At 39.8% G+C, this 27,076-nt stretch overlaps 1 protein-coding gene across 2 annotated transcripts in view; it reads right to left on the bottom strand.

The window, feature by feature from the left end:
- LOC141402243 (uncharacterized) overlaps window positions 1-27,076 on the bottom strand; it is a 52,242-nt gene that overhangs the window by 8,690 nt on the left and 16,476 nt on the right. The window contains exon 2 of one of the 2 annotated variants that reach the window (XM_073983136.1): window positions 23,021-23,478. In XM_073983136.1, the coding sequence (XP_073839237.1) occupies window positions 23,021-23,114 (94 nt within the window). In that variant the 5' untranslated portion in view covers window positions 23,115-23,478. Of the gene's footprint in view, window positions 1-23,020; window positions 26,467-27,076 lie in introns of those variants that run through there. The other variant, XM_073983135.1, reaches the window with a different exon arrangement.

Genomic DNA, 27,076 nt, shown 5'->3' on the forward strand with positions numbered 1-27,076 from the left:
CTCCTTGGCTTGTTTTGCCAAGGAGTTTGCTATTTCATTACCCCTAATCCCGGTATGCCCTGGTACCCATATAATGTTTACCTTACCGTGTTGGGAGTAATTATTTATAGATTTAATACATTCCAAGACAGTTCTAGATTTCACTGTCTTGGTTGATATAGCTCTAATGGCTGCTTTGCTATCCGTAAGGATATTTACAGTGGTAGGCCTTGTGTGTGTATCAAACCAAAGCAGACACTCTGTTATCGCCCGGAGTTCCGCCTGCAGGATCGTGTTATGATCCGGCAGACGGAGGGAGATTTCCGTTTCCGGTTCCATTATGTAAAGACCCAGTCCGGTTCTCCCCCCTAGCACAGCCCCATCCGTAAACCCACAGCTTCCAGCGGGAATCTGTGCTAGAGCTCCCTCGATCTACATGTCTCTGTCAGGTATTGACACTTCACACAAGGCTACTTCACTAGTTTCAAGTATACGGTCCGATACTACCTGATTTATAGATTCACCCGTTGTGACCTTTAATATGTTTTGGTGGTATGTTTGGTGGCTCTTTTCGATCCACTCGCTCATCGACTTTAGCCTTACAGCTGCGATGGCTGCCTCATACCTTACCTGAATCTCTATTGGGTGTACAAACAAAATTGTTTCTAGAGCCCTAGTCGGTGTGGTCCTCATTGCTCCGCTAATGCTTAGGCAGCATGTTCTTTGGACCTTTTGCAATATTTCCACATTGCATTTTTTGTCCATGGCTGTCCACCATACCACAGACGCGTAGGTTAGAATTGGTCTAATTACGCTTCTGTATAGCCAGTGTATCATCCTAGGATTGAACCCCCATTTTGAGCCTATCGCCCTTCTGCAGGTTGACCAACATATTTGGGCCTTGTTGGCCCTTTCTTGTATATGGTCTTTCCATTTAAGTTTCCTATCCAGAATTACTCCTAGATATTTAACTGTACAAGAGATATTTATTGTCTTATCTAGAAAAACTGGTTCCTCGTAGTGCCCCATTTTCGTTTTCCTAGTGAATAGACATAATTCTGTTTTTTCTGGGTTGACGTTCAGACCTCTCGGCCTGGCCCAGTTAAAAGCAATTTTTAGAGCCGTTTCTGCTCTACGACAGAGTTGATTCGGATTCTTTCCCCTCAGAAGTATTATAACGTCGTCTGCGTAGCAGACTGGGTCAAATCCTTCTTCGGTTAGGGTCCTCAAGAGACTGTTTATGGTGGTAACCCACAACAGAGGTGAAAGTATCCCTCCCTGTGGCGTTCCTTGTCCAACTTTGTCTCTTATTTTCACGTCGTATAGCCCGCAGCTTATCCATCTATTCCTTAGCATGTGGTTTATCCAGTTCCTTAAGGCCCTGTCTACCTGAAACTCGTCTAAGGAGTGGATAAGTGTCTCGGTGCTTACGTTATTGAAAGCGCCTTCGATGTCGATGCATACAGCAAGTGTGTACATTTTCATTTCGAAGGTTCTTTCTATGTGGTGTACTACCTCATGCAATGCGGTTTCCACTGATCTGCCTTTAACGTATGCATGTTGTTTGAATTTAAGCATATCGTTGGGGATCTTACTCTTTATCATGGTGTCGACTGTCCGTTCCATTGTTTTGAGTAAGAATGAAGTTAAACTTATCGGTCGATAAGATTTTGGTGTTGCATAACTTGCCTTGCCAGGTTTGGGTATAAAGACTACCCTTGCCTCCTGCCAGGCTATAGGAGTGTATGCAAGTTTTAAGCATGCATTGAAGATCCCGACCAGTTTGGACGCAATAAAGTCCACTTCCCTCTGTAATAAAGCCGGGAAGATCTGGTCTGGTCCAGCTGCTTTATATGGTGAAAAGCTTAAAATGGCTTGTTGGACCATTAAGCTGTCGATCTTTGGTGCTTCTTCCGATGAGTTAATACATTCCGTCGATGCCTCAGTGTTAACCATGGTATTCTGCGGGAAGTGCGTTTTCATCAGAAGGCCTAGAGTTTCTTCTGTTGTTTCAATCCTTTTTCCATTTCCATCGACCAATTGCTCGGTCTGTGTATGGGTTTTAGATAGAAACTTTTTAATCTTTGAAACGTCATTTACACTATCCACCTGTTCGCAGAAAAGCTTCCAGGAGTTTCGTTTGGCGTTTCTTGTTATTTTGTTGTATTCCTTTAATTTTGCCTGATAGTTGTCCCAGAATACAGCTGCTTTTTTACGTTTGGCCCTTTTATAAAGTCTGCGGACCTCCTTGCCTTTATTCCGAATTTCCCCTGTCATCCAGGGTTTTTCGTAGGCGGATTTCCTCTCTCGAAGAGGACAACTTTCCTCGAAAGACTTTACTAGTGCCTCAGTTAACTTTAGGACATCTCTCTCTATGTCCTCCTTACTTAGGCATTCCTCATCTGGTTGCCCAAGTCTTTCTTTTACTCGTTTTCCGAACTTTGTCCAATTTGTTTTGGATTTGTTTCGGAAGGTTATCGGGTTAGGCGATGGCCTAGCTATTTTAAATCTAATATACTTATGGTCTGAGAAGGAGTGTTCCTCCAGGACCCTCCACTCGTGTACCTCGTTTATTAAATTTTCTGAACATATCGTTATATCTAGTACTTCCTCCCTAATTCTATTAACAAAGGTTGGCGTATTCCCGGTGTTAAGTGTAATTAGGTCGTTAGTATTTAAGTAATCTATAAGGGCTTGTCCCCTTTTGTTAATGTTAGTACTACCCCACGAGATGTGGTGAGAGTTAGCATCGCTACCTACTAGTACTTCGTTACCTGTTTGCTTTATCCTTCTCACCAGTTGCTGCAATTCCGACGAAGGTGGTAATGTCGGGGAGTCGAACGGCAGGTATAATGATGCTAGGTATATGTTACCATTCCCCTGCTTCAATACTGTAACGTCCGACGATGACAACTCTGGAGAAAAAAGAAAGCATAAGTTTTTGTGGCATATAATGCAGGTCCTCGGTCGGGATCCCGTATTTGCGTAAAAAAGTTGATAATTTATATGGTTAAGTCCAGAAACCTTGTTTTTTATGGTCCAAGGTTCTTGGATTAAACCAATATGTATATTACCTTTAGTTATTTTGTCCATCAGGGCTAGTGTTGCCGTTTCGCTCCGATGGAGGTTGATCTGGATGACCTCAATCATTGGTCCTCCAGAAGGTTGGCTTCTTGGGAGTCGCTAATTTCGTCTGCTCCTCCCTCCTGAAAGCCTTTTGGTAGGTTGACCTCTTGGTTATTTGGTTTGGCAATCTCCTCCTCACCAACTCTTGCCTTTCCAACTTTGAAGTAGACCGAGTTCGAGACGAAGAATGCCTTGCCCTTGGTTTTGACGAGCCCGGCTAGCGAGAGATCGTCGATCCCCATCACAAGGAGAGTGCCGTCTTCCTTCTCCTCCCTGTGGAAGACCTCCCATCTTTCCACCTTTAGGGCCTCGTTTTGTACGCCAAAGACCTCGAGCATGCGCTCCGTCTCGAGCTTGCAGCCATACCCCTTGACGTACACCGATGCTTTGGTTAGGTGAGGAATTTCGTCTTTCCTCACCAGTTTTAGTCTGCCACCTTCCCATGGAGTTGCTATACTGCTGACTACCTCCCCGAGAGCTGCAGAGTTTGCGTGTGAGTCCAGGTGGTACAATAGGAGGTCCCCCCTTGGCTCACAGCAGTTTATTTTTATTGAGACTCGTCCTTGCAGGATTTGTTCCAATATTTTATCGTTGATCGATTTCTCGATCTCCGGTAAGTACTCTTTGTGTAGCCTTCCAGATCCTTTACTAGTATCGATTACTGCGTAGCACAGCTCGTCCTTGTAGTATCTCTTGGCTACCTTGGCGTAAGTCGATGGCGGCTCCGTTCCGGTTTCAGCGTCCATCTTCCTCTTCTGGGTGGTAGTAGGCTTCTTTACTGAGTCCTTGGCCACCGCAGAAGATTCCGACGTCGCGCTCACCTTCTTTTTGTCAGAACTCGCCTCTTCAGTATCATTTGAAGGATCCTTTTGGCAGTCTCCTTGGCTTTTGTCCTGACGAGGTTTGTTCTGGGCAATTGAAGGTGGGAAGCCCTTTTTCTTCTTACTGGGTTTTGCCACGTTCTGCTCCTCAGGAGACCTTGTCCTCTTCGCCGCTTCCGAAGAAGTGGAGGGACTTTCTGTGGTAACCTTTGAAGCAGCCAGCTGTTTTTCCTTCTTTAGTTTTGCCTGGTTCCTCTTAAATTTCTTCCTTTGGGCCCCAGACCACTGCACTCTTTTCGTCGTGAGCTTTGCGATGCTCTCGCTCACTTCTTCTACCATCTTGTGGACTTCCTCTTTCATGGGATTTTCCACAACGGTGGTGTTTGTTTTGCCGCAGCTATCGGATTCGGAATCAGGGTCGCTACCATCATCAGATAGTTGGGTCAAGTTAATCCTCCCCCTGTGCTGCCCTTTATCCTCCTCCGTTTTTACACTATGTTTTACACTAGGTTGTGTGCTTGTAGCATTACCTTCGACCACAGATACCAAGGCACCCACATCTATGGGAGATTGCTCACGATCGCATGATATCGACGGGGTGTGACTCGTAGGCAGATCACTGGTCCCCGCCGGCACTGGGTTTATTAGGCCCTGCACCGTAACTTTTTCTTCTTTTTTTCCTTCCATATTTGTTTTTTGTTTTAGGGGAACACCCCCATAGTCAGTTTTTTGTCCGCGGGAAACTCAAGGTTTCCAGAGGTGGATAATCCCACCTCTCTGCCCCAGACCCACCATGCAATAGGTATTGGACAGAGTGGTACGACCATCCTCCTCCCCCTATCCGCCGGTGGGGACGCGCCCGGTAGGAGAACTAACAAACTCCCGCGGGAATAAATAAATAAATAAATAAATAAATAAATAAATAAATAAATAAATAAATAAATAAATAAATAAATAAATAAATAAATAAATAAATAAATAAATAAATAAATAAATAAATAAATAAATAAATAAATAAATAAATAAATAAATAAATAAATAAATAAATAAATAAATAAATAAATAAATAAATAAATAAATAAATAAATAAATAAATAAATAAATAAATAAATAAATAAATAAATAAATAAATAAATAAATAAATAAATAAATAAATAAATAAATAAGGAGTAGTAGAATTGTGGATTTAGGAAAAGTGCAGTTTACGACCCGCTCTCGAACCGTTTTGATTATGTTTGCAAAAGACCGTTGCCTGGGCCCCCAGGGTCTATCCCATACTTCATGACAAAATGGCCCTAAAAACCTATACGGCCACCACGTATAGGTGGCACAATTTGCCAAGCGGATATTGTGTTTGTCCAAACTTGGCATATCGTAATATTTCTGTCAATCATAGATAAAGTTCGAAGATGATGTTTATCAGTTCACTCCTTCCGGTATCTCCCCAACAAAAGTTTAAAATGAAACGAGCGTCATTTCTTGAATGCAGCGAATTAAAAAAAAGAACAAGTAAAAAAGTGTCAGTCGGCTTTGCCGACAGATATATACCCTCAGCCAATGTGAAGCGAAACTTTCACCTACGGACAGATCGAATGTATTTAAGGTCTCTTCAGAATTTTGTGGGCCTTTTTGGAATTTTAATTGCCGACAAAAATGTGGATTAGGAATTAACTGCTCTAAGACACAAATATTGAACTTTTATGGGGGAGATACCCTTAGGTAGGACCGATATGGGTCATTTTAGAAGTTAAACTAAATTTTGACAGAATATTAGGAGATCCAAAGTTTGGACCAAATTGGTTAACCCATTCAAGTGATATCGTCCTAGCGTTTTAGTGACATTTTTTAAATATTGGGGAGAAGTTCCGAAAGTTGTGGACCGGCATTGCCCCATGAAACTAAGTTTGGATATAATATGACGAAGATCAAATGTTAGACCAAATCGGTTGAACAGTTAGAGAGTTATCGTGCTATCCGACCTCCACATATGGTGACATAGGGGTTTTTTCACTTTTCGGTCTGTTTTGGACTTGCCCCTGAAAAAACTTTTACTGTCGTAATGGAGGTAGCGAATGCAACAAAAATCAAAGTGATTCGAGAGCAGGTCTTAAAGTGAACTTATCCGAAATTTTGTGTGAGAGGTACCAGAAGGAGTAGACAAATAAAGTCCATATTCGAACCTGATCTATATCTGGTAGATATATTAGGATGTGCAAAGTATGGATTACATCGGTCACTCCCTACAAGAGTTATCGTGCGCATAAATTTTCCGAACATTTCTGAAGTTATGTGGGGGAGGTACCTGAAGAAGTGGACCGATATGGCTTATCTTCGAATTTAAACTTTGTTTGGACAAAATATTACGAAGGCCAAATTTTGGACCGAATCTGCAGATCCGTTCGAGAGTTATCTTGCGCCCCAACCACTACACACCGTGTCATATGGGATCTTTGCAACTTTTAGGCTATTTTCTCAGGAAGTATGGACTTGCCTCTGCTGAAACTTGTACCGTCGTATGGGGGGCAGTTAATACAAGTTGTTGCAACAAAAGCGATTAAAGCGATTCGAGAGCAGGTCCCAAACTGAACTTTTCCGAAAATTTGTGTGGGAGGTACCCGAAGGCGTGGACCGATTGAGTCCCTATTGGAACCTCACCTAAGTCTGGTAAGAATTTCACGATGTGCAAAATATGGCCCAAATCGGTTACTCCCTTCAAGAGTTATCGTGCGCACAAATTTTCCGAACATTTTCGAACTTTTGTGGGGGAGGTACCGGAAGGAGTGGACCGATATAAACCATTTTCGAACTTAAAGTATGTTTGGACAAAATATTGCGATAGCCAAATCGGTTCATCCGTTCGAGAGTTATCGTGCGCACCAGCCAGCCAGACAGACAGACGGACGGACATTGCTAAATCGACCCCAAATTGTCTGAAACACATTTTGTCCAAACATACTTGGGGTCTAAAACCATTATTTCGATGAGGCACATTTTGCCCGTATGAATGTGTATATACCCTCGTTAGCATAAATGCTAAATACAAAATTTCAGATATTTCGGTGAAACATTGACGCTACACAATCTTCAAAATACCGAATATCGAGAGGTACTGTTCTATGGGGACTATATGAAAGCGTGGACCTATACCGAAAAATGTCAGGTAGAAAGTTTTATGCCATCGCGATGGTACACGTTTTTTTTATTGGCAAGGCCATACTTCTTGAGAAAACTACCCGAAAACTGTAAAAAAAAACCCTACGGCCAGCAAGTGTAGTGGATGGTGCGCACGACAACTCTCGAACCGTATACTGCGTTTGTACACATTTTGCATGTCGTAATATTTCTTCGAATATTAGACAAAATTCGAAAGTGGTGCCTATTGGTCCACTTCTTTGAGTACCTTCCCCACAAAGATTCGAAATTATTCCCTAAACAGTACGCGCTATATCCCATAAACGGTGCAACCGATTTGGTCCAAACTTTGGATCTCGAAATATTATGTGCAAATTTAGTTTATGTACAAAAGTGGCCTCTTTCGGTCCATTCCTTAGGGTACCACCCACACAAACGTTCAACATCTTTGTTTAAGTGCCGTTAAGGGTCTGCTCGAGGATCCTTTGGAAATGTTTACCGAAGGTAGTCCTAGTGTCCCTGTGATATTATGTTTTTCGTGGGCAAGTCCCTGTTTCCTGATATAATGGTCTAAAGGTCTAAATTATATGGTGACCAACTCAAATGACTGGTGGGCGCGATATCTATCGGAATGTCTCCCATAATAATACAAACGTCTAAAATGGACTATGTTGGACTATGTCGGTAAAACCACACCAAATCAATCTAACTTTTCTTCCCACAACAATTCGTAATAAGGCAGACTATTGCCTACTAAAATTTATAAAATTATCTAATCTAATCTAATGCAATTGGGTTGCAATCTTCCCATGTGTTCCGATGGTGAATGTCATAAGTCTCTTTTTTCCCGAAACGCTTTTAGCTTCAGAGACCACTATCACCTGCGGTGCAGTGTCTTGAGAATATCGTTGAAAAGTGAACAACCATGACTTAAAGATATTCTAAAGTTAAGCATGTTCTTACTTAATTTTGCTTCGATAACTTCTTCATAAATATGCAATTCTGGCAACAAATGGTGTTGAAATTCCCGCTTAAAACGACAGCATACAATTCATTTATTGAATATTTTTTCCAAAATACCAAAATGTTAGTTTTCCCTGGAAATTATTACATTTCCACTCAATTTTCTTTAATCTCAAACTCGAAAATAACACTGAAATACATAAAGCCAAATCAGTAGCAATGTGTGTGTGTGAGAGTGTATGTTTATTTGTTACCGAACAAGAAAATATGTCGTTTATGCCTTTTTCTTTTGGTGGAGATATGATCACGATGGAAATCCAATCAAATGGCATTATGCATAAAGGATTACCAAATCATGAAAGTAAAAGAAGCCAACTAACAACACATGAACATGAACACGGACACGAAACGACAGAAGCATTGAAAGGATACGATAAAAGAAGCAAAACAGCAACACATGTACACTAATACGGACATGTAGATGTATATATAGTACTCTTACAGCTGTAATAGAATATCCATAGACATTCATATTCATATACAAATGAATGTGTGCATTTGCGTGTGTGTGTGTGTTATTGTAAAGTTGTACAATAACACACCGACATCAATATGTTTTTGCAATAACAATGGCGCCAGATATTGTTGAAAATTTATTGTCAACTAAACGCTTTTCTTCGGCCGCTCAATTTTCCATATGAGTACACTATTTCCGCAATTGAAAGTTTTGTGAAGTGCCAAAGTCAAATATGTTCGGCAAAGATGGTCTAAAGTTAGTTTCTAGAATAAGGAAAATGTGCTTTATAGAATGCCGAATGTCATAGAAGACCACGAGGGTTTTTATGAGAAGACCTTCCGGACTTGTCATGGAAGACCAAAAGGTTTTTTCATATAAGACAAGAAGGTTTTCTCATAGAAGACCAGAAAGTCTTCTCATAGAAAATCAGAAGGTATTCTCATAAACCACCGGAAGACCTTCTCATAAGATACCAAAAGCCCTTTCATAGAAGACCAGGAGATCTTCTTATGGAAGACATAGGTCTTTTTATAGAACACCTGGGTCTTGTTCTTTAAGAAGACCCGAAGGTTTTCCCATAGAAGACTAGATGTTCTTCTCATAGAAAATCAGAACGTCTGTTTTTAGAAAGTCAGAAGGTGTTTTTATAGAAGACCAGAAGGTCCAGAAGTCCTTACATAAGAGATCAGTAGGACTTCTCATAGAAGACCAGGAGGTCTTGTCATAGAAGACCAGGATGCCTTCTCATAGAAGACAAGGAGGCCTTCTCATAGAAGACCAGGAGGACTTCTCATAGAAGACCAGGAGGCCTTCTCATAGCAGATCAGTAGGACTTCTCATAGAAGACCAAGAGGTCTTCTCATAGAAGACCAAGAGGTCTTCTCAAAGAAAACCCGGAGGCCTTCTCATAGAAGACCATGAGACCTTCTCATAGAAGACCATGAGGCCTTCTCATAGAAGACCAGGAGGCCTTCTCATAGAAGACCAGGAGGACTTCTCATAGAAGACCAGGAGGCCTTCTCACAGAAGACCAGGATGCCTTCTCATAGAAGACCAGGAGGCCTTGTCATAGCAGACCAGGAGGCCTTTTCATAGAAGACCAGGAGGCTTTCTCATTGAAGACCAGGAGGCCTTTTCATCGAAATCCAGGAGGCCTTCTCATAGAAGACCAGGAGGCCTTCTCATAGAAGATCAGGAGGCCTTCTCATAGAAGACCATGAGACCTTCTCATAGAAGACCAGGAGGCCTTCTCATAGAAGACAAGGAGGCCTTTTCATAGAAGACAAGGAGGCCTTCTCATAGAAGACAAGGAGGCCTTCTCATAGAAGACCAGGAGGCCTTCTCATAGAAGATAAGGAGGCCTTCTCATAGAAGACCAGGAGGCCTTCTCATAGAAGACCAGGATGCCTTCTCATAGAAGACCAGGAGGCCTTGTCATAGAAGACCAGGAGGCCTTTTCATAGAAGACCAGGAGGCTTTCTCATTGAAGACCAGGCCTCCTGTTCCAGGAGGCCTTCTCATAGAAGACCAGGAGGCCTCCTCATAGAAGACCAGGAGGCCTTCTCATAGAAGACCAGGAGGCCTTCTCATAGAAGACCAGGAGGCCTTCTCATAGAAGACCATGAGACCTTCTCATAGAAGACCAGGAGGCCTTCGCATAGAAGACAAGGAGGCCTTTTCATAGAAGACAAGGAGGCCTTCTCATAGAAGACAAGGAGGCCTTCTCATAGAAGACCAGGAGGCCTTCTCATAGCAGATCAGTAGGACTTCTCATAGAAGACCAGGAGGCCTCGTCATAGAAGACCAGGAGGTCTTCTCATAGAAGACCCATAGGCCTTCTCATAGAAGACCAGGAGGCCTTTTCATAGAAGACCAGGAGGCCTTGTCATAGAAGACCCGGAGGCCTTCTCATAGAAGACCAGGAGGCCTTTTCATAGAAGACCAGGAGGCCTTCTCATAGAAGACCAGGAGGCCTTCTCATAGAAGACCAGGAGGCCTTCTCATAGAAGACCAGGAGGCCTTCTCATAGAAGACCAGGAGGCCTTCTCATAGAAGACCAGGAGGCCTTCTCATAGAAGACCAGGAGGCCTTCTCATAGAAGATAAGGAGGCCTTCTCATAGCAGATCAGTTGGAATTCTCATAGAAGACCAGGGGGCTTTGTCATAGAAGACCAGGAGGTCTTCTCATAGAAGACTGTAGGTTTCTTATAGAAGACCTGTAGTTTTTTTCATAGAAGACCTGTAGGTCTTTTCATGGATAACCTTAATGTTTTCTCATAGAATATCTGTATGTCTTCTTATAGAAGACCAGAAGGTCTTCTCATAGGAAAGGAGCAGAAGGCCTTATCATAAAAGATCAGAACGAGTTCTTGTAAAAGGCCAGAAAGTCTGGTTATAGAAGATCAGAAAAAGGACAGAAAGTCTTCTAATAAAAAACCAGAAGGACCTTACCTAGAAGACCAGAAGGTCTTCTTATAAAAGACAAGAAGAAAAAAAGGTCTCCTCATAGAAGACCAGGATGTCTTTTTATAGAAGACCAGAAGGTTTCCACATAGCTGACAAGAAGGTCTTCTGGTCTTCTTATAGAAGAAGATCAGAACGCCTTCCTGTAGAAGGCTAGAAGGTCCCCACTTAGAAAACCAGGAAGTCTTCTCATAGCAGATCAGTAGGACTTTTCGTAGAAGACCAGGAGGCCTTGTCATAGAAGACCAGGAGGTCTTCTCATAGAAGACCCATAGGCCTTCTCATAGAAGACCAGGAGGCCTTTTCATAGAAGACCAGGAGGCCTTCTCATAGAAGACCAGGAGGCCTTCTCATAGCAGATCAGTAAGACTTCTCATACAAGACCAGGAGTCCTTGTCATAGAAGACCACGAGGCCTTTTCATAGAATACCAGGAGGCTTTCTCATTGAAGACCAGGAGGCCTTTTCATCGAAATCCAGGAGGCCTTCTCATAGAAGACCAGGAGGCCTTCTCATAGAAGACCAGGAGGCCTTGTCATAGAAGACCCGGAGGCCTTCTCATAGAAGACCAAGAGGCCTTTTCACAGAAGACCAAGAGGCCTTCTCATAGAAGACCAGGAGGCCTTCTCATAGCAGATCAGTAAGACTTCTCATACAAGACCAGGAGTCCTTGTCATAGAAGACCACGAGGCCTTTTCATAGAAGACCAGGAGGCCTTCTCATAGAAGACCAGGAGGCCTTCTCATAGAAGACCAGGAGGCCTTCTCATAGAAGACAAGGAGGCCTTCTCATAGAAGACCAGGAGGCCTTCTCATAGAAGATAAGGAGGCCTTCTCATAGAAGACCAGGAGGCCTTCTCATAGAAAACCAGGATGCCTTCTCATAGAAGACCAGGAGGCCTTGTCATAGAAGACCAGGAGGCCTTTTCATAGAAGACCAGGAGGCTTTCTCATTGAAGACCAGGAGGCCTTTTCATCGAAATCCAGGAGGCCTTCTCATAGAAGACCAGGAGGCCTTCTCATAGAAGACCAGGAGGCCTTCTCATAGAAGACCAGGAGGCCTTCTCATGGAAGACCAGGAGGCCTTCTCATAGAAGACCACGAGGCCTTCTCATAGAAGACCAGGAGGCCTTCTCATAGAAGACCATGAGACCTTCTCATAGAAGACCAGGAGGCCTTCTCATAGAAGACAAGGAGGCCTTTTCATAGAAGACAAGGAGGCCTTCTCATAGAAGACAAGGAGGCCTTCTCATAGAAAACCAGGAGCCCTTCTCATAGCAGATCAGTAGGACTTCTCATAGAAGACCAGGAGGCCTCGTCATAGAAGACCAGGAGGTCTTCTCATAGAAGACCCATAGGCCTTCTCGTAGAAGACCAGGAGGCCTTTTCATAGAAGACCAGGAGGCCTTGTCATAGAAGACCCGGAGGCCTTCTCATAGAAGACCAGGGGGCCTTTTCATAGAAGACCAGGAGGCCTTCTCATAGAAGACCAGGAGGCCTTCTCATAGCAGATCAGTAAGACTTCTCATACAAGACCAGGAGTCCTTGTAATAGAAGACCACGAGGCCTTTTCATAGAAGACCAGGAGGCCTTCTCATAGAAGACCAGGAGGCCTTCTCATAGAAGATAAGGAGGCCTTCTCATAGCAGATCAGTTGGAATTCTCATAGAAGACCAGGGGGCTTTGTCATAGAAGACCAGGAGGTCTTCTCATAGAAGACTGTAGGTTTCTTATAGAAGACCTGTAGTTTTTTTTCATAGAAGACCTGTAGGTCTTTTCATGGATAACCTTAATGTTTTCTCATAGAATACCTGTATGTCTTCTTATAGAAGACCAGGAGGTCTTCTCATAGGAAAGGAGCAGAAGGCCTTATCATAGAAGATCAGAACGAGTTCTTGTAAAAGGCCAGAAAGTCTGGTTATAGAAGATCAGAAAAAGGACAGAAAGTCTTCTAATAAAAAACCAGAAGGACCTTACCTAGAAGACCAGAAGGTCTTCTTATAAAAGACAAGAAGAAAAAAAGGTCTCCTCATAGAAGACCAGGATGTCTTTTTATAGAAGACCAGAAGGTTTCCACATAGCTGACAAGAAGGTCTTCTGGTCTTCTTATAGAAGAAGATCAGAACGCCTTCCTGTAGAAGGCTAGAAGGTCCCCACTTAGAAAACCAGGAAGTCTTCTCATAGCAGATCAGTAGGACTTTTCGTAGAAGACCAGGAGGTCTTCTCATAGAAGACCCATAGGCCTTCTCATAGAAGATCAGGAGGCCTTCTCATAGAAGACCAGAACGTCTTCATATAAGACCCGAAGGTCTTCTCATAGAGGACCAGAAGGCCTTCTCATAGAAAACCAGAAAGTTTTCACTTAGCAGACCAGAAGGTATTCTGATAGAAAACCAGACCATAAGGACTTCTTATAGAATATTTATTTGAAAAAGAAGATTTGTTTTAAACGGTGTAACACACCCCGCTATTCTCAACTCTCAACCACAATCACAGAATTCCATTGTTTGCCAATTGCGTGTGTCGGTCGCCTCGTGTGAATGTGTAAATTTCGATTTGATCTGAGATTGTAATAAACCGCCAAAACGCATTTCCAAAACAAGAACAACAAAAACAAAACGACACCGCGACTATTGGCAAAACGCAGCATCAACATAAAAACCCCGACAAGGAAATTTTCAGCAAACAAACAAATTATTTTCCGCACAAAAACTAAAACTTTACCCAAAGAAAGGACAGTTAGTGTCGCAGCTATCAACGAACACACTCACACACACTTGCATTTGTGTTCCTTTTTGTTCTCTCTCTCTGGAAAAATTAACGTCTATAAAACAGGAATGAGGATATTGAACTGTCTGTGTTTTTGGATGCGACAAGAAAGTGTGCGGTGCGGTACAAAAAAAAACTTCTTGGCAAAGAATTTTGTTGACACGTTTTGTGACTCAAAAAAAAGATGAAGTAAGAAAAAACAACAAAATGAAATTTAACCTTTTCTTTCTTGTTTGTCTCACACTCCTACGTAACTCGATGTTTGTTTGTTCGCCTTCTTCCTCAATGAGTCGCTTTTTGTTTCCTGGCGAAAAAAATAAAGTTGTATAATAACAATTTCCATTATCAACACTTGGCCTTTTGTGCATATTTAAGATAGCTTCCTTGTTTGTTGTTGTTGTTTTTGTGGTAATATGGTTGATGTTGTAACATATACGCCTGGTATATTATTTTCCTAATGTAATTAGTTAACGAAACCTCCTTAAGCTGGTAACTTTATGCGAAGTCCATAAGTAGATAAGTTAAATTAATTTCAAAGTGTCACTAATCCAAAGAGAAACTTACATCGTGAACACAACAGGCCTACTCGGCATAAGTGTTGTCCGTATAGGATAGTGACGATTTCACTGCCCCTTTTTGCAACCGAAACTAGCCTGCATCGAACTTTACTCCAAATCAGTAATTATTGGATTATAAGTAGGTTCCCATAACACATTGAATAGGCTAGACAACTATGTATTCGACAATTTGGAAATATAGACAAGAAGCTTTTAGCACGATAAACAACTGGTAAATTAACACCACACATATCAGATTGACTTGTGAAAGGCATGAACAATCTTCCGCCAAAGGATTGCATCAACCTGTATACCGCCCAATTTTAAGAAGAACGATTTAACATTAAGATTTAATTGGTCACTGATCTCCCTGTAGTGTCACCTGTAGAACTGATTTAAACACCCGTTAATGTAGTGAGCTAACAGAACAATAAAGACCAAGGTTAGGCGTCGGGTTAGTAACACACCCCTATAAAAATCGTTTAAGAAAACAAAAAGAACAAGAGAAACAAACCAGTTTCAAGTTGACGACCCCCGCAAACGTTTTAAGTACCATGATCTACGAATCTGTACCTGGAATATTCGCACTCTTTACAGTTTAAAAATTGGCATATATACTTGAAAAGTATATAACTGTCATTCATGCCATACAGGAAATACGATGGATTGGGAAAGGCGTCACAACAACACCTAAGGGCGAAACCTATAGCTCTGCGTGTTGCGTGTGCGTTCAAAAATACAAAAACAAAATACATGTATTTGTTGTTGTTTTCAATTTGAAATACATGTATTTTGTTTTTGTATTTTTGAACGCACACGCAACACGCAGAGCTATAGGTTTTCCCTAAAGGTGAGGCACTGTATTATAGTTGCCATGACACACATCCTTCATCCCGGTAAACAAAAGACCTTATAGAATTCGGATTAAAGCTAATTTCTACAACATAAACAAGCGAACAGATCAAAGACTTATTTCACGTGCGCTTTAAAAAAAACAGAAGACCGGTGTCCTGCCCATGACATTAAAATTATTCTAGATGATTGAAAGGAGATATCTTTGACTTCACAGTCGGAAAATTCAGTCTCCACAATGACGGTTCTGACAACAGAATGAAAATGATTGTCTTCGCAACAGAAACAAGTAAAAAAATGTCACTCTTCTTTATCGACAGAGATATACCCTGCCAGAGTGAAATGAGACTTTTATGGAGATATCGAATACACCACCTCCCTCTTCCCCAAGAATAATGTATTTAAAGGGGTTCTCAGAATTGTTTAGTTCTGTTTGCACGTTTGAACTTGCCGATAAAAATATCGAGATTTTGTATATACCTGAAGGAATTCACCAACATGACAAATTTGAAAGTGGATCTTATTTTTGGAATTATTCCCTTCTTATTTATCACACCCACAAGCAAAATTAGATGGTCGCCTTAGGAATTAAAGCTATTGAGCCATTATGGCAGGAAGCATGAATTATATTACTGAAAACAGGATCACCAAGAGTACCTTCGGTAAAATTTTTAAAACTATCTTTAGGCAGTCTTTAAACTGCACTTAAGCAAAATGTTGAACCTTTTTGACGTATATTTGGAAGAAGTTTCGCTTAAATCGGATATTTTGAAATAGGCTGTATATATTATAACTTTTGGCAGGGTTAACCTTCTTTATGAGGGTTTATTGGACGTATACCCAATGAAATTGACATTTGTAACCTAGTAGGTGTATGAAATCCGCTTATATGTAATCCTACTATAAGTTATCGTTCTGATCTCTAATTTTTTCATCCGGGTTTTTTGCAGCGTTTTGTCTATTATCTTAAGAAATATGGACTTGCCCCGCCCAAAAATGTACAGTTGCAATAATGATATATTTTTTATAAGAAGTGTTGCTATGTGCAAAGTTTAGACCAAATCAGTTACTCCCTTTGGGAGATAACGTGAGCAACATCTTAGCGAACATTTTAAACTTTTTTGGGTGGAAGTAAACCGAAGGTGTAAACCGATATGGCCCATCTTCGAACTTGATCTAAGTTTGGACAAAATATTACGGTGGCCAAATTTTAAATCAAATCGGTTGAACCGTTAGAGAGTTATCGTAAGCGCCAGCTAAAACCATTATTTCGAAAGTTTTCGTGCGAGTTATGAATTTCAATAATAATTTGTTGTCAATTTTGTCATTCATTGTACTTCATTCAATGTTATCATAATTCATCAAATATTCCTTTTTTATAACTTATTATTTATGTTGCTTTCAATTTCATTTATCATCAGTACTTTTAATTACCTCTTTCACTACATTCCAAAACATATTTGTTTTTGTAATTAATCTCTCTTTATCTTAAAACCGCTATTCCTAGTTATAAGAAATTCGATTTAAGCATTGATCTTTCTCTAATTACAGTCAGTTCTAGTTTGGAGTTGAAATCGTCTGTTTGTAAAGTTTTAAGAAAAAATAAAGTTCAAATTGAATATTAAAAATATGAATGTGTTTTAATTTACATAACTTGCGCACCAACCAATACACATTGTTAACGTAGGGGTTTTTACAGCTTTCGGGTATATATGGACTTGCCCCTGAAAAACTTGTACCGTCACGCCGCAGGTTTTAAATTTTTGAAATTTTGTGTGGTTGGTGCCCGAAGGAATGGACATCCAAATTTGAATCTGATCTATGTCTGGTTGAAATATTACGATGTACATAGTAGGAAACAAATCGGTTCTCACTTCGAGAATAATCGTTAAGTTCAGTCGTGCCATATTTTTTATACCCTTCACCACGAAATACATATTAGCTAATTTTCCTTCCTGTCCACAATTTCAAATACAGATATTATGCGACCACTGAAACCCAAATGCCTATATAAGGTCAGAAAATGTATCACAAATTATCTTCAATCGGGCGCCAGCATTCTATGGGGGCTATATCAAAGTGTGGACCTATGTTTACAATTTTTGGTGCAGAGATTTTGTGACCACTGAGAATCTCAAAAGTTTGGTTAAAAATTGTAGCTAAAATCCTCAAAACAACGAAAATCGTGGACCTATGTTGACATTTTTTGGTAGAGAATAACAGGTAGTTCGGCCAAAAAGAAGTTGAAATTCTCAAAAAAAATATAATTGGGAGGTACCGTTATATAGAGGCTATACCAAAACATGGGCCTATATTAAAGTTTTGTGACCAGTGGGAACTTCAAACGTCAAATAACATGTAGTTCGTTAAAAAAATAGTTAAAATTCTCGAAATACATATAATATGAAGGGACCGTTATATGGGGTCAATACCAAAACATGAACCTATGTTGACAATTATTGGTGGATACGTTTTGTGAGCGCTGAGAACCTCAAATGGCAAATTACAGCTAGTTCGGTTAAAAATTTTAGCTAAAATCCCCAAAAAACAACGAAAATCGGAAGGTACCGTGACAATTTTGTTGAAAATTTATGGTGGAGATGTTTTTTGACCTCTGGGAACCTCAAACGTCAAAGTATAGGTAGTTTGGTCTCAAAAATTTGCTCAAACCCTTAAAACACCGAAAGTCGGGAGATATTATTATATTTGGGCTATACCGAAACATGAATATATGTTCACAATTTTTGGTAGAGATATTTTGTAACCGCTGTGAACCTCAAATGTTAAATTGCAGGTAGTTCTGTCCGGAAATTGAGAAGTACCGTTATATGGGGGCTATACCAAAACATGGACTTATGTTGTCGATTTTTGGTGGAGAAGTTTCGTGATCCCTAAGTACCATAAACGTCATATTATAGCTATTCGGTAAAAATTTGTAGCTAAAAACCTCAAATTTCCGAAAATCGAGGGGAACCGTTATGTGGGGGCTATACCAAAATCTGGGCCGATATAGCCCATCTTTGAACTAGACCTGCCTTTGACAAAAATACACTAGGGTGCAAAAATATAGCGTTCTAGCTCAATTATTGTGGACGCTAGAGTGATTACAGCAGACGGACATGGGTAAATCGACTTAGAATTTTATCCTGATCAAGAATATATATTCTTTATATGATTATTTCAATGCGCTGCAAACGGAAAAACGGACTTAATATACCCTCCATACTATGGTGGAGGGTATAAAAAAGAAATCATCTGTCTGTATCTGCAAATGTCTTCAACAACTTAGATTATCCTGGCTTGATATCCCCCTAGGAAGGGTCTCTAAACATCCGAGACCGCTGGATGATGTTGTTGTTGGAAATGGTTTGGTTAATATGGTTTTTGAATAGAATATAAATTGTTGACTTCAATCTTCCATGAGATCTATTTAAAGCTTTCTTAAAACAATATTTAAAGTAAGATCATACTAATTTTTGTATTTCTACTTGTTATGCATTTTTATACCCTCCACCATAGTATGGAGGGTATATTAAGTTTGTTTTTCCGTTTGTAACGCAGTGAAATACTCATTTGCAACCCTATAAAGTATATATATTCTTGATCAGGGTGAAATTCTGAGTCGATCTGTGCACGTCCGTCCGTCTGTTGTAATCACTCTAGCATCCACAAAAATGGAGATAGGACGCTTAAATTTTGGAAAAATGCGTCTTTTGTTTGCAGGCAGGTCAAGTTCGATGATGGGCCATATCGGTCCACGTTTTGGTATAACCCCATATAACGGTACCCCACGATTTACGGTATTTTGACGTGTTTAGCTACATTTTCAAATCGATTTAGCTTTGATATTTAGGGTTCTTAGTGACCAAAAAACTTATATTCGAAATAATTATGAACGTAGGTCCATGTTTGGTATAGCCCCATATAACGGTACCTCAGTATAACGGATTTCGGTATCCCCGTATAACGGATTTTCGTTATTTTGAGAATTTTACCTACAAGTTTTAACCGAATTATCTGTAATTTGAACATTTGACATTTGAAATTCTTAGTGGTCACAACACCTCTCCATAAAAAATTGTCAACATATGTCCATATTCAGATATAGCTCCCTTATAACGGTACCTCCCAATTTTCAGTAACTGGCAATTTTTGCTAAAATTTTTAACCGAACTAACTGTAATTTTAATCATTTGAAGGTTGTATTGTCACCACACATCTGCATCAACAATTTTCAACATAGCCCCAATATAACGATACTTCCCGATTTTCGGTACTTTGAGGATTTTACTTAAAATGTTTAACCGAACGTAGGTCCATGTTTTGGTATAGCCCCAAAACAAACCTCCCGATTTTCCGTACCTTAGCTTTATTTTTTGGACGAACTTTCTGTAATTTGAAATTTAAAAGCCAACAAAAATTGTTAATTTAAATTCATGACATTTGAAGTTCCCACGTTATGTACCGATTTTCGGTATTTTGAGGATTCTAGCTACAATTTTTAACCGAATTTGGAGTTATTTGACATTAAAGGCTCCCATCAAAAACTGTCAACATAGGTCCATGTTTTATTATAACCCCTATATGACGGTACCTACCCATTTTTAAGCCCACCAAAAATTGTCAACATACATAGCTAGATATAGGCACCATAAAAAAGGGCTTACCGAATGAAACATTTTATGTACATTATCTGACATTTTAACGTACACACTTAATGTTGCGGACAGGAATGAAAACTAATTATTCCATTTTAGTTCAGAATATTTTATGGTGGAGGGTATGAACGCTTTTTTACTTCTTATATAGTCAAGTGTAATTAATTATCGCAGTCTGTAAGGACATTGACCCATAGACGTTTAATAAATAAATAAATAAGTAAATAATATCCGTTTACAGCTTGCTGGACTGTTTGGATATGAATGGTTCCTAGTGAGGCAGACAGTGACTCTCTGTCGATGTCAGTTGGGATGTCATCCTGTCTGCAGGAGATGTGTCTTCGGATGTCCTTACGGATGTGTCTAGAAGATGAATCCAGTTACACGATATGATGGTTGGTATGGGTTGGCTGATGGCAGTATGCACTGTCTGACGTTGAGCTACACGTTAGATTGCTACACTGACGGTATATATGCCTTCTGATCAGTGTTGCCGAATTTGCTGATTTATCGTCATTTTGACGATTTTTTGGCCCAAAATTGAAGAATGACGATTTGACGATTTTATGGTCCAAAACGACGATTTTTCACGTAAGCCAGAAATGCATGAAATAAAAGACGATAACTACATTTTGACCAAAGTTTCACGAAAGATTTTAAGGCATGCAATGTTCCAAACTCGATTTTTGAGCTTTTTTAATGTTTTATAGCAATTTCCAGACGGATTGGCTATATTTAGGCACATATCTGGCATATCTAGGCACAGGTATTTCATAGTTTTTGGCCCAAATTCAAATTACATGAGCTAAAAAAGTTTTCGAGATAAAATATTAATTATATTTTTTGTTATAGAAAAATATGATTCCAGCTTTATTAACTTCCTACAAATGACCTCTTTAAGCTGTCAGTTTTGAATGACAATTTTTATAGATTTTCGATTGCCCAACAACCAAAATGTACGTGTACGGACAAACATGGACGGTCTGTCAAGCAAGCGATATTTGAGCTAAGCTACCATTTAAAATGACAATGTGTACCCAGCTTTACCATGCTGCATTACTTCAAACTCGATAATCATATGAAAACTATCATCTTCTGAAAGCTGCTTTTATAGCAGTATTTAAGTTATATTGGGTTAGATTTATTGCTGTGGGTTGTATATCTTATGTTGTCAGTCTCATGCACAAAAATATCAGCGAAAAATCGCATTAAAAGGTAACCAAACCGAGTTTTGGACCATGTTGACGATTTTTTGACGATTTTTCAAATATTGTTGACGATTTGACGATTTTTTTGACGATTTCCAATTAAAAACTGTCGGCAACGCTGTCTTTGACGCAGATGCCCATCAGACAATTGTACTTTCAATAATTGTCAGTTTGTCGAAGAAAGAGGCTACTGAAAGGCAAAGTGCTTCTATTTTCCTCGAATCTCTGTCCCATAAACTGACAATTGTGCAACTGTAATTAAGGACTAAGATATATTTATTAAGCAAATAACATATTTTGCGACGCACAGTTGAAGCAAAGTAGTATCGTAACGCCCCCATTCGTTTCATAATCGATGGTTTTCTTCTTATCAGTACCTCCTACTTCTTGCTTTTGATACCCTCAGCCTTTAGGCTAAATGTGCCATTCTTTCGGGTAACTCCCCCACAAAAGGGCGCAATCGATTTGGTCCAAACTTTGCAAATCGTATTACTCCTTCCGGATATAGATCGGTTTGAATATGGACCATATCAATCTACTCCTTCGTGTACCTACCACACACCATAAACGAAGTTTAGGAGCTTCTCTCCGATAGTTTCAGCAGTCCATACTTCCTGAGATACTGACCTAAAAACTCCAAGAAGCCCTGACGGCATCATCTAAAATGCCAAATCCTGAAGATAACTCTCGCAGGGAGTTTATGATTGGTCCAAACTTTGCACCTAGTCCAGTCGGTCCAGTCCTTCGGGGACCTCCCACACAAAATTTGGGAAAAGTGGACTTTGAGGACTCGTCTCGGATCTATTTGATTTTTTTTGCAGAGAGTTGTTTTCACGATTCCTATTACAACGGTACAATTTTTTTTCGGAGTAAGTCCATGACACCCTACCGGCACATGCTTTAACTGCTAGTATGAAGGATAACTCTCAAATTTTTCAACAATTTTTTCCAAACTTGGTTCAAACTCGCTGTTTAAACTTGTGTTTCCTTTTTTGTTTTTGGTCAATGGCTGAGGGTACAGCTGACTGATACTTTCTTACTTGTTTCTTTCCAATTTTGAATATCATACTTTTTCGATATACATACATATGTATGTGTTTGACCATTTGCAATTGCGTTCCAGCTCTGCGGGAACTAAACTGATTTTCAGTGGGGATATCATTTGATAGTAACATGGCAGGACCTAGACAGTATCAATATATATCTGATACAGCTCAAATTTTATACGACATAAATCGGGAGTTGATCTTTTGAAGATGTTTTTACTTACGGTTAAAAAGTATACATTTGTATGGTAAAATGGGGCGGCTGTGCCACCAGGGCGGCTGTGCCACCAGGGCGGCTTTGCCACCGCAGATTTTCTTGAAAACTACAATTGCTACAAAAACCCGTTAAAAGGAAAGTTGTGAGTTTAGCGAAGATCTATCATATCCCAAAAGCTGGCATTTGTATCAAATATATGATTGAGGATGCAAGCAGTTTTGTGTTTTTCAGGGTATTGCGAAAAAAGTTCATGGTAAGTATATTTTGTTACATCTGGTTTGCCTTTGGTGATATCCAAAATACATTTTATACCGTTAAAAGACAACTCCTAAAGAATAGAAATCCAAATAATCTGTATTAAGGAATATTGCCAACGATAGCAAATACAAATTCCTAATAGTTTCTGAGATAAATGCCCGATAAATGCTAAAAACTGTAGTTATAGTCCGGTTTAGATGAGGCCATAAAATATGAACTGGATCTGGACCATACTAGGGTTTTTGTAGTCTTAATATCTACTTTCAAAAATGATTACTAGAAGTTGTTTGCATTTTCAGTGTTGCATAGTGTTACCAAAGATTTTCCCCATTAATTAATTCTTTAAAACATTAAACGATTTCACTCGTTTTGAAGAACATTTGACAAATTGTTTACAATTTAAGATAAAAGGCATTAAAACAATTTCATATTTTAAAGAATTCTGATAATACTTACCAAAAGCTGCCATTACACCAAAAATACGTATCAGCGGCTTTAGACAATCACAAGGTTCGCCAAACTGTCGTCGTCGCCTTTGAAAATGTGACATATTGCCAAAATGTGTCTCGCAATGTTGGCCAACAAGCAAGCTGGTATCGGTATCGGTGAATGACTGGAGGGCTGGCCGGCCGGCTGGATGGCTGGCTGTGTGTATGACTGGCTGGCTAGCTGGTGGTGGCCCGGCTTTCTGTTTCAAGGCCTACAGAAATTGATGTTTTTGTGTTGCTGCTGCTGTTGCTGTCGCTTCTACTGCACTATTAATACTAAATGTATAGACGTCGCTGACAATGAACACGTTGAAAGCTTTGTGATTTGTAGTTCAGACTATAAACTTCCAAAGAGTTGCCTGGTTTGTGATAATTTCTGTCCTATTCCAGATTTTTTTATACTATATACATTTTTTATTATATTTCCTAGTATTTAAAGTACAAAAAACACGCACATGTATTGGCATTCCATAACATTCATATTCTCATAAAATAAGTACACTTGACCCCCGGCATGTAGGACCATTAAGATTCTTTCAAAATGTTCTAAGTTTGTGCAGTGTTTTCTGTTTTTTTTTTTTTTTTTCTTAATTCTCTTGAGTCGCCAAGCCAAAGACCGGGAGAAGGAGATTTATAATTTGTATTATTACAAGTACATGTCTATGAATGTGTGTGTGACAGTGTTAGTGTTATCCTGTCCCAGGATAATAAAGCGTCGCAGTTGTGTGTCCTGTTTTTTAATGTTGTTGTTGCTGTTTTTACTCCCGTTGGCTGCTGTTGGCAAGCTGGTGTTGGTAATATGATATTGTTAAACGATAAACTCACACACTTATTCGCACACACACACACACTTGTAAGAGTCCTATCCACACCAACAACACAACAAAAAAACAAGTGCGTGTTGTTTACACATAAAATCACATAAAACAACAATAGTTTATTGTTTCTCTATAGAAAGCACTTGAATAATAATAATGTGAATAACGTGTGTGGCGAGTGAGTGAGAGAGTGTCTGTGTGCATGTCAATGTGGGTTTTTAGAATTCCCATTGTGTAAATAATCCTGCGGCAAATTTCAAATACATCAACCACAATAACTAGTGCTACTACTACTACTGCTATTATATTTAAAATATGGTTTAATAGAGTGGAACTTCGATTTAAGAAAGAAAATTAAACTATAGTGAACCATTAGATGTTTTAACGCCTAAAACTATGCAAGGGCATTTTATAATGAAGTAAGAATTGCCATATATTAAGTTGAATTAATAAGTACAAGCGCAGCGGACCAAAGTAGTCCCATTGGTGCCTAGGTTTTAGCTGGTTCAGTAGAAGAACGCGTAAAATTAAATTCAGTAAAAACGTGTTAAATACAACCGGACCGAACCTTTTATACCCTCCGCCACGAGTTGTATTAAAGTAAAATGGAATAATTACTTTCCTTTAGTTTATGAAAGTACTAAGCTCTTCCGCCACGGTGTCCCTACCAAAACATTGCCGTGTATCAACAAATTTTCGATTAAAACTTTTGTGTCCACCTTTCGGTCAGAAACAGTGGCAAAGAACCCACGAAATACAAACAATCGGCGATAACATTACATGGAGGCTATCATGGATCTATACCAGTGATGGCCAAAAACACACATTTGCAGATTATTACTTGCGCTAGTGTGAGTTCAAACGTAAACAAAGCATTAACCGAACGAATGTGTTTAGAGTGTACATGTGTGTCGTATGCCCGCGGCCATAGGAAAGTTGTTGGTGGCCATCACTGATCTATACCGACAATTCTCTGTAGAAAGTAAAGCGAAGAGTGAATACTAAATTTCAGCCGTTTCGACTAAAACTTTGAAAATATCAAAAATCGGGAGATACCGTTTTATGGGGGCTATAGCGAAACGTAGACCTATGGCGGCAAATTTCTAGGGGAAAATTTAATGCTCCCAATGAAGACTAAATGTAAAATTTCAGCCATTCTGATGTGGTATTGAGGTCAGAACTTTCAAAATACCGAATATCAGGATGTCTTATGGGGGCTATATCAAAACGTAGACCTATAGTGACAAATTTCTGGAGGAATGTTTAATGCTCCCAGCGAAGACTAAATACAAAATTTTAGCCATTTCGGAATGATAATAAATGCTAAAACCTTGAAATGCCGAAAATCGGTAGGTACGGTTCTATTGGGGCTAAATCGAAAAATTGAAGTATAGCAACAAATTTCTGGGGGAAAGTTTAGGTTAGGTTAGGTTAGGTTGAAAAGAGGGGCGAGTACTCGCCACATGTCCTGGTGGACATACACATAAGCCATGAAGAAGGGGACTCTACTATAAATTAATTAAGGAACTCTGTTCCCTTAACAAAATCCCGTGATTGTTTTAGGTCGTCTACAATTACCTGATTAAGATCTGGTATTGTGTCGTTCCCTAAAAACTGGGATCTGATGTTTGCGAAGTAATAGGTTTTTAGTTTTTTCCTCATTTGGGTCTCCCCATAGGATTTTTGTGGTTTTCCCTAATTCCTCTCTATTCCATAGGGATGAGTGGGCATTTTTTGCCCAATTTTTTAACTCTAGCCGAGACGCATTTAGTGGCTTTGCGTTCGCCAAGTTTACGGTTGCTAATTCCCTTCCCTTTTTTGCCAGAGAATTTGCAATCTCATTACCTCTATTCCCCGCATGTCCCGGTACCCATATTATACGCACCGTGCCATGCTGAGTATAGCTGTTGATCGAATTTATACAATCCAAGACTGTTTGTGATTTTACTGTCTTGGATGTTATTGATTTGATTGCAGTTTTACTGTCCGTAAGGACGTTTACAGTAGTTGGCCTCGTGTTGGCATTAAGCCAGTTCAGACACTCTGTGATCGCTCGGATCTCCGCTTGATGGACCGTATTGTGATCCGGGAAACGAAGAGATATTTCGGTCTCTGGTTCTTCAATAAAGAGACCCAGTCCCGTTCTCGCACCTAGCATTGAGCCGTCTGTATAACAACAGTTTCCAGTCGGCATTTGTGCTAGATTTCCGCCGATCCACGAGTCTCTGTCTGGAATTAATGATGGTATGTTGATGGTATGTTACGTGGTCCTTACTGATCCACTCGTCCATCGCTTTAAGTCGAATAGCTGCTACAGCCGCTTCATACCTTATCTGGATTTCTATTGGGTGTATATATAGAATAGTTTCTAATGCCCTCGTTGATGTTGTCCTCATTGCGCCGCTTACACTTAGACAGCACATTCGTTGGACTTTCTGTAGTATTTTAATATTACACTTTTTATCCATAGCTGTCCACCAGACTACTGAAGCGTATGTTAGAATAGGTCTAACTACGCTTTTGTATAGCCAGTGTGTCATCTTAGGATTAAGACCCCACTTGGCGCCTATAGCCCTTCTACAGGTTGACCAACATCTATGAGCTTTATTGGCTCTTTCTTGAATATGGCCTTTCCATTTAAGTTTCCTATCCAGAATTACTCCCAGATATTTGACTTTATTGGAAATATTGATCGTCTTGTTTAGGAAAACTGGTTCTTCAAAGTGTCCCAGTTTTGTTTTCCTAGTAAACAGACATATTTCCGTTTTTTCCGGGTTTACATTAAGACCTCTTGGTCTAGCCCAGTTGTACGCTAGTTTTAGGGCTGATTCAGCTCTTCTGCATAGCAAGTTTGGATTCTTACCCTCAGAAGTATTATAACGTCGTCTGCATAACAGACTGGGTCAAATCCCTCATCGGTTAAAGTCCTTAATACTTAAAATTTAATGGGGGAAAGTTTAATACTCTCAACGAGGTCCAAATACGAAATTTCAGCCATTTCGGTGTGGTAATAAGGCTAAAAACATTGAAATACCCAAAACCAGGATGTTTAATGCTCCCAGCGAAGACTAAATACTAACGCTTGAAATGCTAAAACCTTGAAATACCGAAAATCGGTAGGTACGGTTCTATTGGGGCTAAATCAAAAAATTTATGTATAGCAACAAATTTCTGAGGGAAAATTTAATGCTCCCAACGAGGTCCAA

The sequence above is a fragment of the Musca autumnalis genome, unplaced genomic scaffold (genome assembly GCF_047663935.1).
Source record: "Musca autumnalis isolate F117 unplaced genomic scaffold, ASM4766393v1 scaffold_4, whole genome shotgun sequence".
Classification (NCBI taxonomy): Eukaryota; Metazoa; Arthropoda; class Insecta; order Diptera; family Muscidae; genus Musca; species Musca autumnalis.